General features: G+C 59.0%; 1 protein-coding gene across 1 annotated transcript; it reads right to left on the bottom strand.

The window, feature by feature from the left end:
- Positions 1-3,484: 3,484 nt before the first annotated feature.
- On the bottom strand, positions 3,485-5,023 carry VGF (VGF nerve growth factor inducible; the record flags this gene model as incomplete). Its single annotated transcript, XM_081344536.1, has 1 exon — positions 3,485-5,023. One exon carries the CDS (start codon positions 5,021-5,023, stop codon positions 3,485-3,487), a length of 1,539 nt encoding a protein of 512 aa, XP_081200662.1.
- Between the last annotated feature and the right edge of the window lie 10,544 nt (positions 5,024-15,567).

Here is a 15,567-nt window from a genome sequence, read left to right as displayed (position 1 = left end):
CCCAGCTGGCCCAGTGCCTTTTTCATCCCTCTTAGCCAGTTGAGAGGCAGTTGGAGAAGGGGGGCATCCACAGATCCCTGCCTGGGGGCCTCCTGCTTCCAGCCACCGAGGGGGAGGGCTGGGTTGGCCTGAGGAGAGGTCCTCTGGTCCCCCTTGCTCTCCTCCGCCTTGATGGGTGCCGTGTGGTACTGAAAGCCACCATCTTGGGGCTTAATGTGAGGGTTACTTCCCAGCGTGGCTGAGAAACACGCAGGAAAACAGACAAGGCAGTTACTACTAGAGTATTTCAGAGTTCCTTGATGGGACCTCATTTCTCTCCAACTTGCGTGGTGCCCATCTCGCAACTGACTTGGCAGGATACGAAGATTAAACCCCACAGTTTGTTTGTTTAAAAGGTAACTTGTGTAGATCAACACCTGTCACAAAAACGCACATCTGCAGTCAGGCCAGCTAGCCTAGCCTGAAGGACGGCTGAAGGGCCAGAGCGGCCAGACCTCCAGGAACGCTGCTCTGTCAGGCAGGCGCTGCCCCCAAGGAGGCAGGGCTCCGTGGCTTCAGCAAGAGGACCTTGTTTTACACGGGGGGGGGGGGGAGGACGCAGCCTCTGTGCCAGGCCTGGGGGGGTGGGGCACCTAGAAGCCTGTGCAAGAGCCACCTGGGGGTTCAAGAGCCGGCCTGGATGGCGTCACTGCTGAGGGGGCAGCTGAACCGGCCTCCTGGCTGCCAACCTTCCTCTGGCCATTTGGAGGGGGGCTGTTGGCAGCTGCTGAGGCTGAGCCCACGAGCAGCCACTCGGCCACCTCTGCCCACCCCCTTTGTGTGGGCCTTCCAGTAGGGTCCCTCTGGAGGCTTCCCGTCCCTATGCTGGGGTCTCTCCACTCCCCTCTGTGCCTGTCACCAAGGTGGGGGGCTTTCTTCCTGGCTTCCGGCTCTTCCTAGCAGAGCTGCCTCTCTTCTCAAGTGAGATCCAGGGCAAACTGGAAGCATCCCCCCCCACCGCCCCAGGCCAGCTCCTGGCCCCTCTTGCCTTCCCGATGCGGCAAGCAAGGCTTCGTGGTTGGTGCTGGTTTCAGGCACCGCCGTGGAGAGCAATGGCGGGCTTTCTCTGGAAGGTCTCCTGGGTGCCCAAGGCCAGCTTCTCTGCCCTGCTTGGATTTGAGGAGCTGAGAGTGGGCTGGCACTTGTCACTCTGCAGACACTCGGAAGCTATTGGGGAAAGTACCACGTTGCAGTACTTCCCTGGGCCAGTTCTAGTGATGGTTCTAAGTTTCCCAGATCTTGTATTGGGGGGCAGAGGCCCATCCGGCCTGTAGCCCACCAATTTACAAATAATGAGAGTAACTCATAATAAAATAGTTGCTTTTATTTCTTAGCAAAACTAGTAATTCGACATGCTATTTACAACAGGGCAAATGTGTTTTATTTCAAGTACAACAAAATGGACCAGACATCAAAGCAACTTCTGCTTGTTTGTACAGGACTGGACACCACAAATTGAAGAAACTTGCACACTCTAGGACTGATGTCAGTGGAAAATTCTTACACACGTGCAAACTGCCACCTTCGCCACAACCTCGTCAGCCTTCCGGTGCTCACCCAGATAGATCCCTCTGCCAGGCAGCTTTGGATGGTCATGAATGTTCACAAGCAGGTCTACTAAAGCATGCTCAAGCCCACCCTCCCCACCCCCTGGAGGGTCCCTTGGCTCTGGGTGAAGAATGCCAGCGTGCTGCTCACGTGACTCCTTGGTGTCCATCACCTGCCTAGGAGCTGAGGACGAGGGCCCGGCGTCTCTGTCCCAGATTGCCAGAGCAATGGGGTCCCTTTGAGCAATGGGGTCCGGTGGCAGCCAGGAGGAGAACGGCTTGTCCGGAGAGCGGAACAGGGCAAAAAGAGCCGCTGTGCTCCAGAGGGGGCCAAGTCTGCTCACCTCTCGCTTTGCACCCTCCCCGTGCTGCCATCCCAGTTAGGAGAGACAGGCTTCTTCCCATCCCCACAGGCAGATTCCCTCAAATATGTGGCCAGACTGATTCAAGGGCAGAATTGGAGGCCCAATCGCAGTTCCGCGAAGAAGCCTCCCCTCGGGTCTGTAATCCACAGAATGTAAGAACACGCAGGCCGAATCAGCAGATGCCATGGGAGCCATCTTTACCCAGCCTTATTTCCTGCCCCTTCCACCACCTTGGAAAAGATGGGTTTGCACCTCTTGAGATCCCTTTCTCTGCTAGCTGGAAAAAAGCCAATGTATGGTAGGGGGGAAAGTATAAGTGGACACCAAGGAGTTGGGCTAGCAGGTTCAGGCTGTGCTCCTAAGGCACTCTCTTGTTCCCGGGAAAAGGCCCCCAGAAGCTGCTCCTTGAGCTCTTTCTAGTTTCTGTGTTAGTTTGAAATGTCCCTGCAGCCAATAAGGAGAGTCTGCGGTATGAGACTGGTGGGAATTCACTTCTGCTCACTGCTTAGACTGTGACAAAAAGCAGATTAAAGAAACCAATTTGGTGTGTGCATAAGGCGTCAGGCCAGAAACCAGGAGACAGTGAGTTCTAGTCCTGCCTTAGGCAACAAAGCCGCTTAGGCAGCTTTGGGCCAGTCACTTTCTTGCAGCCCTAGGAAATGGCAATCCACTTCTAAAAGATTTTGCCAAGAAAACTGCAGTGATTTGTCCAGGCAGACTCTGAGAATTGGACATTGGACTCTGAATGGGAGGGAGGAGGAGGAGGAGGAGGAAACAGATGGTGAGTTCTTCAGCAACAAGTTGTTCCATTACAACCCCCTGCCCCAAGTCCAATAATTATATTTCGGGGAAGCCTGTGGACCAAAATTTGACCTAATTGGCTGCTCTCTCCTTGTCTCTTGAAGACAGAATAGGACCCCGTCCCTCAAAGTCGCCGTCTAGAGCTCACTGGAATTGACCAGTGCTGCGATCCATACTTCAGGATCAGCCCCAGTCCACCCTGGACTGCCTTGTGGTTTAGACTGGCTCGTCTGCCTTGCCAGACTTCAGGGGGCTGGGGAGGCAAAGGAGGCTGACCTGAGACACGGGAGGGCAGGTGAAAAGGAGCATTTAGGAGGTGGGCCTTTGTTGCCACGCCCAACTTCCCTTCTCTTGCCCGATTCTTTTCTGCAAATTATTTCTGCGAGTGCTAAGGAACGTGGGCACTCTGGGAAGAAAGTGATGGTTTGTCCTGTTCTGCTCTTGCAAAGGCCTCTGGCTGCACTTCCTTGGGAGTCTGTGGGAATGGCTGCTCAGAGAGGCTCCTTTAGGCTCGAGAAAAGGAAGTTCCCCTTTTCCCCAGTGGGGGGCAGCTGTTCTGAAATCGGATGAAAAGGGAGGGTGGCACTGAATCTCGGGACCTTTCACCAGGTGGGGAGACTCGGTTCTCCTGAATCATGCAAGAACCCAGATTTATGTCAGAAACACTGTGAGTGGCCAAGTTTCTTTGAGGGGCGTGGGGCTGGGGGGGAGGAGCGGCTGCTGCCACCTTCACTAGAAAACTTTGGGGTGCTTCATCAGCAGGTTCTCCAGGTAGTTCTCCAGGTCCTCATCGTGGGCTTGGATGTCATAGTAGCCCTCCCGTGGCACCGTGGGGCCCGGCAGGTGGCGGTAGTGGTGGCGGGCCGGAGTTTGGAAAGTCCGGGGGCTGATGTGGTTGGAGATGCGGTCGGTGCCTCCGTCCTTGGCCTGGTACCGCTTGGGCACGGGGAACTCATTCCCTTTCAAGACTTCGTTCCAGGCGGCAAACTCCTGCTTGGGGAGGTGGCGGTAGGTCTGGAAGGCCGCGGGGCGGAAGGCCTTGGGGTTGGGGCGGGCCTCTTGGTGAGCACTGGGGTGGGAAGGGGCCTTCCTGGGTTTGCTGCGGGAGGGAGCCCCCAACGGCTTGGCCTTGCTGTGGGACTCGGGCCCCTCCCCTTCCTCCTTCTTCTTTTTCTCAACATCGTTGATTATATCAATGACGTCATCAGCAGGCAGGTGCAGCTTGCTGGACAGCTCAATCAGACGGTCAATGGTGTTCGGATCTATGTCTTCCTCCTCCTCCTCCTCCCCCCCCACCTCCGGGGTCTCGTTGGACCGCTTGTCTTCCGCCACATTGTCCTCCCCGTCTGCAAAGAGGAGTGAGGCCTCCTTGCTCCCCCCTCCTCCTTCTGACTCCTCCTGAGCATTGGCCCCTCGCTGCCCCTCCTCCTCCTCCTCTTCGCCATCCTTCAGCAAGTACTGGAGGAGCAGGTCAGAGGCCACGTCTGCCAGGCGCTCCTCCTCGGCTGCAGCCCGGCGGGCCTCCTCCGCCTGCCTGCGGCTCTCGGCCAGCTCCTCATAGCGGCGCTGCAGCAGCTGGTGCTCCAGATGCTGCTGCTGCCTCAGCTTCCGGGCTCCGGCCCAGGGCTCCTGGGGGGGCGCCCTGCGCTTGGTGTGGGGCTTGAGTTGCTGGTACTCTTCCAGTTCCTTGAGCACGTCGTCAGGGCGGGGGCCTTGGGGAGACTCGGAGGGGGCCGCTGGATGGCGGTAGGAAGGCTCCCCTCGCTGGTCAGTGGGGCTGAAGTGCTGCAGCTCCTTCAACATGGACTTCAGGTTCTCTAGCTCCTGCTGGTCAGAGACCCTTTCCTTGGCCTCCTCGGCCACCTCCTCCTGTGGCCGATCTCTGTCCTTGTTGGATGGCCGGCCCTGCAGGCTCTCTGGCCACACATCAGAGCTCCCGGTCCCGCCCCGGATGCGTTCTTCAGCGGCCCTGGCCTTGGGGCTGAGGGGCGACTCCATGGAGCCCTGGGGTGCAGTCTGAAGGGCTTGCAGGAGGACAGCAGCGAGGGCCTCGGGATCCAAGTCTTGGAAGAGCTCCTCTCTGCCGCCCTTCTGCTGCCCGGCGTCCGGGCCCACCTTTGCCCACTCTTTCCTGGACTCCTCTGGAGTTTCGCCCAACCGGCCCTCCAACCCCTGAGGAAGGGGGGCAGCCAGCTGGAGACGGGACTGCACCAAAAGGCAGAGAAAAAGGACCCGTGTCCCTCTGCGGAGAGGCTGGGGCCACAGCACCATGATGCACAACTGGATGATCTGTGGAGGAGGGGGAGACAGACAAGGGGCAAGGTCAGGGCTTGAGTCTCCCAGGAGCAAGAAAAACACATGTGACCCCCAGAAACGTTGACAAAAGGAGCTGGCTTGGCCTTCTACTCCTGTCAGAGGTGAGGCGAAACCTCCCACCACCACCACCACCAGTTAGATAGCCACCTATTCTCTCATTAACAACCCCCCTCCCCCAGTTAGCTGCTTTTTTGCCAGCTGCACAGTTAACGGAGGGTTCCCTCTGCAGGGCCCATGGCTTGCAGAGTATCTCGGGGTGGGTCTGCTCCCTGCAGGTGGGCCTGCTAACAGGCACTTTTGTCGGAAGGCCTCCTGGTGGGCACACTCGCAAGGGCTGGCCATGGCAGGGCTGGGGCAGGAGGTCTCCAAGGGGACCTCAAGAGCGATCTGAGAAGGGCTGCAGCTGGGAGAGCCCCAGTCTTCGCCTTCCCTGCGCCACGGAGGGGCCTTGCTCCAAGGAAGATGGTACTCCCCCCCCCCCGCCCACAAGTCTGCACTCACACCTCCTGCCTTCTCCACAGTGTGTGTTGGGGGGGAAGCAGGGGGGCTCCTCCCTTGAAACGAATTTCTGTTATTGTTGCTTCTTGCCAACCCGTCGCGGTCACTCATTCATTCAGCCCAATCCTCTGGGAGTGGACTTGCCTCCCCCCCAAGAATGAAATCCTCTTTTCATCGAACGGGCTTCTCCTGTGTCTCACCTAGTTCTTGTGGGGTGGAGATGATGGACTCGACATGTGACGCTTTGGTCTCTGCCCCTTTTCGTGATTTTGGAAGGAGCAGCTCATGCTTCCCTTGGCCCAATTATCACCCCCCAGCCAGCCCCCCACCCCCACCCAGCTACTGGTGCAGATGGTCCTCTGGGGGGGGGAAGGATCAGCCTCCCCCCCAGCAGAGCAGCAGCAGACTGCGCTGCAGTCCCCACACCCACCACCCTTGCTGGCGGGGAGTGCTGGGGAGGCGCAGCCTCGACCCCCTCCCCTTCAGATCCCCTCCTGAGATCCTGCTCCCTTTCGCCCCTCCTCCTCTAGGATCGACTTCGGCCTCTCGACCTCTCAGCCGCGCCCCAGAGCCTTTCATGCCCATCGGATTCAGCCTTGGCGATTTCCGCAGTGTTTACCCCGAGCGACGCCCCCCCCCCATTCTCCTCGGAGACCCTCCGGGAGGCTTCCCCTTCGCCTCGCCACTCTTCCTTCCTGCTTTTCAGAAAACAACAACGCGAGGCAGATCTTCCATGGGGCCCGCCCTCCCCTTTCTCCTTTGCGCCCGAGTCAGCAGGGTTGATACATTGGGGTCCCTCCCGGCTGAATTCCGGAGTGACGCAAGTTTTTCCCTTGCCCCGGCCGTGTCCACCTGCTGAAGGCTCGGAGATCTGGCTTCGTCGCCCGCAGTCCGTGCTCTCCCACCCAAGAGTCCCCTGCGACGGGGAGCCCCCGCCGACCGGCTTTTTCCTGACGCCAGATCGCTTGGATCGCTCGCCACCCCTTCCCAGCAATCCGCTCCCCCCCCCGTGGATGGGCGAGGCCGGGGGGGGCGGTTGTCGTCCTCCCCCTCTTTTTGGGAGAGGGCACTCCCTCCCGCCCACCAGCGCTCACCCACGTTTCTCAGTGGTCCGGGAGGGAGGAGCGCGTTATCGGCTCGGGTGTAGCTGCGCCGCCGGGGACTCCACCCTTTTGCCGGTTCGCCGCCGCCGCCGCCGCCGCCTGCCTTGCTCGGGCGTCGCTCTCTGCCGGATAGTCTTTCAGCACCTTGAACAGCGGCGGGGCTGGGCTGCTGCTTTTGTACTTCCAGCCCGACCCACGTGGGGGGCTCTATTGACGTCAATGTTCATTCATAAAATTTGAGCAGGATTGGAGGGGAGTTCCGCGCTTGCGCGAAACGGAAATAAGCCCGTCGAGTGAAAGAGTGAATGGCTGCCTGTGGCTGAATGAATGAGAGCGGAGTGGATGAATGAAGAACTAGAAGGAGAAAGCCGCAGGAGAGGCGAGGCGTGGATCTGGTGAATGAATGAGACACTCGGAGGGAAGGGTGGGAGGGGCACAGACCTGGGGAGCCCCGAGGAATCTCTTACCAGATCTGCACAGGGGCTTCCCCATTGCCCGGGCCAAGAAAGGGAGCCGTGGTTTCTTTCCGAATCGCGTCGGCGGTGCGAAGGCCTCAGAGAGCTGGCGGCTGCCCGGGGGCAAATCATCAAACCATGCGCGGGCGGGGCGGAACTGGGGGCACGCGCGCTGAGACACCTCTGCGTGCACTCCGTGTTCCGCGTGCCAAGCGCGGTACCGGGAGGCGCGCAGGAGATAGTATGGGGACCCCAGGTCGGCGCGGTGGGTCTTTTATCTCGGCGCCTTTTGCCAGAGCCCCGAGCAAAGCCTGCTGCCTTGCCGCGCCGTGCCTACGGCCCGCCCGTGCTTACCTTCAGCTCCGCGTCTCGCTTCGTTTCTTCTCCCTGCCCGTTCTCTCCGCCCTGCCCTCTCAGGCGTGACTCCTTTTGGATCCGTGCAGAGAGGCTTTTGCGAGGTTTCAGGAGAGGGTGAGTCACCTCCCCTCCTCCTGCAGTCCTGGTGGCTCTCCCCTCCCATTCCCCCTTCCGTGTCCTTGGGGGGAGGGAAGCTGTGCCGTCCTCTGCATTTGTCACCCCTCACCTCTGAACTGCGACGGAGAGGTTGGCCAACCCCACAGGAGGCTGGAGTCTACTGTGCTCAGACCAAACCACCCAGGCTCCCTCCGCTTCCCCCCCTTTCCCCCTTGGTTGCCGGCATAGGGTGTGCTTGCAGGAGGGAGCGGGGAAGCCATGATGGGAAGCCGTGACCCTTTTTCTCACGGATCTGTCTTGTTCCACTTGGAGCAATGTCAGCTCCTGCAAGCTCCCTGCTTACATGCCAGGAACACAAAAGGCTTATTGGACGCTCCCTTCCGGGAAGGCGATTGGGAGTAAGGCTTTCTCTGCAGCATTGGAGACCAAAAGAGTCCTGCAAAGAGCCCTTGCGTTCTTCTGCGGTCTAAAAAGGAACCACCGTCCGGCCAGCTGGAGTTAGAAAAGCAGTGCTTCCAAACACTGGCAGATACTACACCAACACCCTTCCACAGGGAAAGTCCCACCCGTCTAGCCCAGCCTTCCCAACTGGGTGCCCTGCAGCCAGAGGACAAACAGCTGGAGGCTGTGAGGACTGAAGTCCTATCCGACGGGAGGGTGGCTTTGAAGCTCATGCCTTCTAGGAAGCCCAGGAGAGAGACTCAGCCGTGACCCTCCCCCCTCCTCTGGCCACAGAGCACTGTACATTCCCAGCCAAGAGGTCCAGGCACCCAGGAGACCCCAGCACTGAAGAGGAGGAGGGGGGGAGGAGGAGGAGGAGGAGGAGGAGGAGGATACGGCTTAGGGGACTAGAAACAAGGTCTTGGGAAGAAAGGTGGAAGGAAGGGAGGGGAAACGGCTAAGAAGAGATGCCATAGCAGTCTTCAAGCGTTAAAAGACTGTCACGTAGAGAAAAAGACAAGACCGGTTCTGGTAACTCCAGAAGGCAGAAGAGAGTCATGATCTAAGTGACAGGAAGGTGGATCCACTGAATCAATCGCAGAGAAAACTTCCCAGCAGAAAGAGCAACTTCATAATGGTCCGAAAGAAAAGAGAGGAGCCCGCCTGCCTCTCTTTCTAGGGAAGGGAGTGGTCTCCGGAGCATCAGCAGAAACCGCCCCCCCCCAAGGATTCTGCTGCAGAAACTTCTGAACGGCTCCTGCTGGGGGGTCCTGGAGATGCACGCCCTGCAGGGCCGACCAGAGGACTCTTCCCTACCTCAACTCTGCCACTCTTGTAAGGGCAGCCTCTTCTGCTACCTCTGGATGTCCAAAGAGCATCCAGCAGCAAGAGAAAGTCCCTGGCCAAGAAGGAACATCGACAGGGAGGCCAGGCTCTTTGGTTGGCTGGCTGGAGCTGTGGGAAGCCAAGGAAGCAGGGGTCCGGGGGGGGGGGCGGCAAAACCTTCAGGCCACCAAGGCGTCCTGAGATCTAAGGCAAGTGTGGCTCCTCCCTCGAGGCGAGCCCGGCCACACCTTTGGTGGCAGCCGCTCTCTGGGGGCGCTAGTCCTCTCCTTCCTCACCCTCACCCTGACTCTCGCCAGCAGTCAGCATGCACGGGAGACGCAGACTCAAACGATGGGGACCTGCTCTGGCTCTCTGCCTCGGTCCCTGTAAGGGCCACCACGCAGGGGAAAAATTCCACCTGGTGACTGTTTTCCGCCCCTCCCCGAGCGAGCGAGCTGCTCCCTCCCAGGGCTGATGCCGGATTTCCGGGCTGTCAGAGTTTAGATTAATGCCTGGAGAGTGAGTCACTCCTGCAGCAGAAGGGGCCGATTGTGTGAATGAATCAAGAGGGCTGGACTCCTCCTGCCTGGCATAAAGCAGGTCTGCAACCAGGAGCTTTACTGCTGCACTCGAGAAACCCACCCAGCCCACTGGAGTGGAGCGAGACCCCAGCCCTGACTAAGAAAGGAGCGGGGCAGGGACTGGGGGGGGCAGATGGAGGGGGATGGACATGATTGGCAGTGATTGATGACTTTTGGCTTTCTGCCCACCATATTGCCTAATGGCTCTTGATCCCTACCAGGGATATGGGGAGACCATGGAGTTGCTGCCCACGGTGGAGCTGCAGCTTCAAACAGAATATCTTCCCAGGTGTGGAACAAGAGTTCAGATTCTAGAATGGCCTTTGTTCCCCCCCCACCCCCCAGCCTTAAGCGGCGTGGAGTGGGATTGTGCAGCAGTGTGAGCAACTGCGTGAAGCAGTACACAATTTCTCCTCCCTGCCCCCCACTGTTGTTTTAAAATAGGGCCAAGAAAGAGACTGGGCAGCAGGACAGTGCTGGGGAGATGCAGGGCACGGACTCACCCCTGTCAGAGACGGGGCCTCCCCAGGTTTGGTGAGCCTTCTCCAGCCCCCAGAGCTTGCCACTTCCATGAGATGTGGGCCCGTTCCCCCTGCTGCTGAGGCCAGGACTGCCTCCTGTCCCTTGGCACCACTCCTGCTTCCAGAGCCAGCCTGCCCGCCTGGAGGACTCCTTTCCCTCCTGTGCTTTCATCTGCCCACCCCCCCCCACCTGCTCTGCCTCCATGCCCATCTGACTTTGGGGCTGGGTATACTCCACCTACTGGGCTTGGCTGTGGTATGGTCCACAAGGCCAGCTGAGAAGGGGTCCAGCCTCATTTCCAACCATTAACTCTCAATATCTGGGGCAGGGAAGGACGTGGGGAGCTCCTTTCAAGCATCTCCATGGGCCAAATGGGGCTGCCTGAGGGGGGTGCTTGCCTTGAGTGTCCCTGAAGGGAGACAGGCTCCTGGGACTGGGACAAGACATGGGCCGTCGTCTGCATCCATTGCACCCTGCACAGGGCAGGGCTTGACCTGTGGGGCTTTCTCGGCCCCTCTGAAGTTTATCATCGGGTGAGACCTGCATCCACGGCAGTTTCTTGGGCCCAAAGCCCAGACCTGCTGAGAGCTGACAAGGAAGGGCCATAGTTACTTGGCCTCTCCAGATCCCTGGCCCATCTCCCCATCTCTGGCAAAGGGAAGGAATCTAAAGTCCCTGGAGGACATTTGGAGGCCTTTGACCAGTCACGCCCTTGATAGGAACATTCCTAATGGCTGAAGAATTAGGCAGAAATGGGTGCTGGTCACCCCCTGCCCTTTGGCAGCTGGAGCCTTATTGGCCTCGCCTGTTTCGAGAGGGCTGATGGTTCCCCCCCTTCCCCCTCCCCTCCAGCCTGGGCACTGGATGACTGTTGCTGCTGGTGGGCCTGAGCAGTGCTACTGTACGGGGGTGGTGTGACTCACAAGTGGGCTGTGGAGGAGCCAAGTAACTGGGGAGATGACAAACTAGCAATCGGTCTTTCTCTGTAGGAGTGGCTGTGTAGCATGGGGGGAGGGAAGGTAGGGGTGGGGGGGAGGGAAGCAAGGGCAGATGTCCAAGCTCAGGACGGCTGCAACAATGAGTGTTCTTGCTGGGGGAAAGCAGGCCGAGAGCCGGTGCCTTGGTCTTCAGAGGCTGCCTTTCCAGCACGCCTTGGGGCTTGTCTCTTTGAAGGTGTCAGGCCAGAAGGGGATTGGGCCCTTCTCCTGGGTTTAGCAGGTCATGAGGCAGCCCTTTGGGGCTGATGAGCTGCCACTAAAATCAGGAGACGGGCAAGGGAAGGTCCTGCAATAAAGTGAAGGGAATTGAGAACCCCTGGAAGTAAAGAAGGGAAGTGCCAGTTGATCCTGAGATCACACTGTCAGCTGTAGGCTGGCTCTTCCGCAAGGCTTTTTCTGCTCTCTGGAACCTCCTCCTCCTCCCCCCCCCCGTGGAGATTAGAACTGGAAGAGGGTTTCCTGCTTGAGTGGAGGGGGGGTGGACTAGAAGACCTCCGAGGTCCCTCCAACTCTGTTATTCTCTTATTCTGCCCCAACCCTCTTTGCCTTCCATAAGGCCCTAAAGACCCAGCTATGTTCCCAGCTGCCATGCTGGGTGGGTCAAGGCTCCCGTTTCCTGGCTTTATTGCTTACTGGCCTTTGCTTACTTTGGCTGCTATGCATATTTGGGGGGGGGGATGTTTCCTTTATTTTTTATTGTTTTAAAATGTTTTATTGTTTTAATTGTAATATATTTCTTGAATTGCCAGCTGCTCAGAGTCACTGATGGAGATGGGGGGCTATAGAAATTGAATAAATAAAGGAAGACCCTCGGAATGGCTTACCGCCAACTGGGCTCCAGGACTCAGCAGGCCCTTGTGTGCCTTCAACTTATTCTGCCCTGCTTTAAACCACCAAGCCAAATGCGGAGGAAGCGGGAGAGGCAGCGGAGGACAGCCCTTGCCCCTAGCAAAAAGCCCCCTCGCCCTGTTTGTGCCCGTGTGCTGCCTTCAGCCATCTAGGCCGACAGGATGGTGAGACTGAAGGGGGAAAGAGGGGACGTGTGACCACAGGTGTCCTGGTGGGTTTGGCAGCTGTGGACAGTGTGCGTCATCAGGGCTTTGTCTCACGCACAGCTCACAGCCAGGCAACCTGCTAACCGCCTGACACCCCTTCACCCCCGAACCTGATGTTGCCAGCAGCGCTCTCCCTGCCAAGCTCGGGATCTCGAAACGGGGGCCCCGGGGCCGATTTGCATGCCAGAGGAAGAACTAGTGCATGTTCACAACATTGCTGGTCACAGAGGATAATATTGTGGGTGAGTCGCTGGATGTCATCAGGAGCCTCCTGGCCCTGAGGTGTCTCTTGTGACTTCAGGCGATAGCCCAGCAAAGTCCGCTGGGCGCCCATGGCCGTTTTTATGCCATCCTGGATTAAATGGCTCTTCTCCTTCCTGCCCAAAAAGGACCGTCGGGGACTTTACTCCTCCGATTCGGATCCAGTGCCCAGCTGACAGGAAACCTGCCCCCTTCCCCCTTGTGCGGCGAAGAGCTGCAGGCAGCCTGGGTGCGCTCCCCGCACTCTCCGGGCAAGCCTGGGCCGGGCCCGCTCCCGTGGTTGGGGGGCTGCGCCCTGAGCCTGCGAAGGGGCGCCTGGCTCGGCGGCTGGGAAACGCAGGCCCTCCTTTCAGCACCTCGGAAAGCTCCCTTGCCTCGGCCCGGGGAAGGCCCGGCTTTGCTCTGGCCCGGCGGCGGGCGGAGGCCTGGAGAGCTGGGGGCCGCCGGAGAGCGTTTTCTCCCGCCCTGGCCTTCGCTGCCTGCCCGTTTCACGCTAACGAAGCCGATCCTAGCGGGCGAGTGCCGCCAAGCCGAAGCGGTATGTAAGGGTGAAATTTAGACCGGATGAAGGGAGAGGGAAAAGTGGCTCAGATTCCCCTCCCCCCCATTGCACCAGGCAGCTCTTGTTTTCCTCCTCTAGGAAGCGGTGAATCATAAACCCCCCCCCGTGCGCCTCAGCTGTTATCAGCCGCCCGAGTGGCGGGAGGGGGGAAGAAATCCCACTGCAAGGGGGGCGAGCGGCTCCAATCCCCGAAGCAGGTATGGGGCGCCCTGCCCCCTCAACGCGTTTCCAGCTCGCTGCAGGTACTGGGTGGGGGCGGCGGCTGGAAGAGAAAACGGGATGAGTCACGGATAATGAAGGTTCACAAAGGAGATGTTTTTCCGGCAGCCTTGGGCGCCTGCCCCCTTGGAGAGCCGCGTCAGGAGGGGAGTCGTCTCTGAGAAGCGGCGAAGAGCACCCAAAGTTTCGAAGAGAGCTCAGACGGCATCAGAAGCAGGTGCCAAAGTGACGCCTTCGCTTCTCTTTCCCCCCCCCCGGCCCTCTTCCGCTGCCTTGGAAGCTCGCGGGGGGGGCCCTCCCCGGGCGCACAGCCCCTCCGGTCCGCCTGCCGTGAGCCCAGAAAGGAAGGGAAGCCTCGCCTCTGCCAGAGAGGAGGCCAGGGAAGGGTGGGGGGCGGTGAAGGAGGGCCGCCTCTCTGCTTTTTGCTCTCGAGGCCACAGGGCGGGCCAGGCCCTCTTCCGCCCCACCCATCCCGGTGTGTGGCTGCGTTGTAGCTGGTGGCCGCCCCCTCTCCGCCGCCGGTTGTCTCATTCGTGGTCGCCGCCTCCTCCCCCTCCCCCTCCCGGATCCGCTGACGCAGTAAACGGCTGCAGAGAATGAGTCACGGAGCTCGCAGAGCGCGGCGAAGACCCGCCGTGCTAAATTTAGTCCAACGGGCCTGGGGAGAGGGGCTTTAAAGGGGCGTCCAGCACGGAGACACAGCCTAGCAACTGTGGGGCGGTGGGCGGAGGGACAGATCAGCAAGGCTTCTTTTCCTTCAGAAAGGATCAGTGAGCTCGTGGATCAGAAAGATTCTGCCAGGGCTTCTGTGGATCGTCAGATAAGGGGGTCACTGTGGGGGAGGGAAATGTCCCTTTCTTTCCCGCCTGATCCTTTGGGGTTCCCAAGACACGTGCAGCCAGATCTGTTCAACGATCTCCTTGTGCATTGGTTAAGCTGGGTCAGTTTCCATCCTAGCTCTTGGCCCACTGCCTGACAGTCTTCTCCGTCTTTTAAGGGGTTAGGCACACGGGCTTATTCTGCCTCACCCCTCCCTCTCCCCAATTCCCCAACATCTTCAGCCATGTCAGGAAAAGTAAGCCATCGTGGCCACACGAAAGTAGCAGCCTGTTTTACAACCGTATTAGCATTGAGAACACATCGGGAAATCAGGCTCCATTCTTAATACAATTTCCCAGCTCGGGATACAAGTGGAGGGAGAGAAACGCGGGGGTGAGGGGTGGGGGCAGAGAGAGAGAGAGAGAGAGAGAGAGAGAGAGAGAGAGCTGTCGTTCTGTTGTCTTAAAGACCATCTGGGCTGTGGACCCCCAGACAGCCAGTTCCATGGTAATGAAGAGCTTCTCTTTATTTGCCTTGAACCCCCCCTCTGGAAACTGCTGTTTGTCTATCCCCCCTCTTGGTAAGTAAGCCCTCCGACCCCGACTGGGCAGAAGCCCCTCCCAACTGCATCCCTCTCCATTCCTTCAAGGCGAGAATTGCTTCAAAGAATCTCTCTCCCACTCCCCCACCCCATTGATAATCTTTATGGACATTACAGGAGGCGTTTATCAGGGGAGGGAGGGGCCTGGGGGCGGTGGGGCGGGGACCTCCTCCTCCTCCAAGGCTGAGCACTAAGGAGGGAGATTGGCACTCCCCAATTGCAGGCCTTGCACTCTCCACAGCCTGGAGGAAACTTTGTGGTGGTGGGGGCAAGGCGAGGGGAGGCCCAAGAACGAATGGCTGAGCCCACCCCTCCCCCTGCCCCAAGTCCATGTCCTTTTTAAGGAAAGTGACCGAGGGAGCTTCCTCTCCTGCTGCCCTTGGATGAGAGTCTCTCTCCAGCTTCTCAAAAGGTCCTCCTGGAAGCTTCTGGAGCTCAAGAGCTACACTGCCCCCTTCCCCTGGCACCATGTCTTTCCATCCTCACTTCTGGGGAGGGGGCCAGGAGAAGGGGGTGGGTGGGTGCTCTTAGAGTTTTTACTTAGAAGCTGAGCCACTCAAATGGGCCCAGCACCAGGGAGCAGTGAGGCAGCCAGCCCAAGGGCCGGCCCCGATTCTGCCAGGGAAAGGACTGGCCTCGCAGCCCCAGCCTGTCTCACCACGTCTCCTGAGCTGCTGCCTTGCAGCATTTAGTGTCCTCTGCGCCTTCTTCCCAAAGAGAAGCCGGGACAGAGAGCTGCGCTGCCAGCAAGAATTGTGGGAACAGCAGGAGAGACCCCGCTTTGAGCAAGGGAGGCGAACCCAGGTCCGGCTCTTTCTCCCCTTGGCTTGCCTAGAAGCACAAGGGGGGGGGCAGATCCTGGCCTTGCTCCCAGGGCCTGCAACAGGGCTTTATTTGCTGAACACCCCCCCAACCCCCAGTGAAGGCATCTTGAACAAAGGTTCAGGCTTCGGGCTCTGCACCTTCTCGTGTCAGCCTGGGAGAATGTGGGGCGCAGTGGAGTGGAATGCCTGCCATCTCTTTTTTCCGTCAGGCAGCCAAATGCTCGGTGACCATAAAAAAGGGGGCTCTGGCTCAGCCAAGGA

The sequence above is a fragment of the Vipera berus genome, assembly GCF_964194415.1.
Source record: "Vipera berus genome assembly, chromosome: Z".
Taxonomy (NCBI): domain Eukaryota; kingdom Metazoa; phylum Chordata; class Lepidosauria; order Squamata; family Viperidae; genus Vipera; species Vipera berus.
Note: the sequence above shows the minus strand (reverse complement) of the source record. Positions and strands in the feature narration are given on the sequence as shown.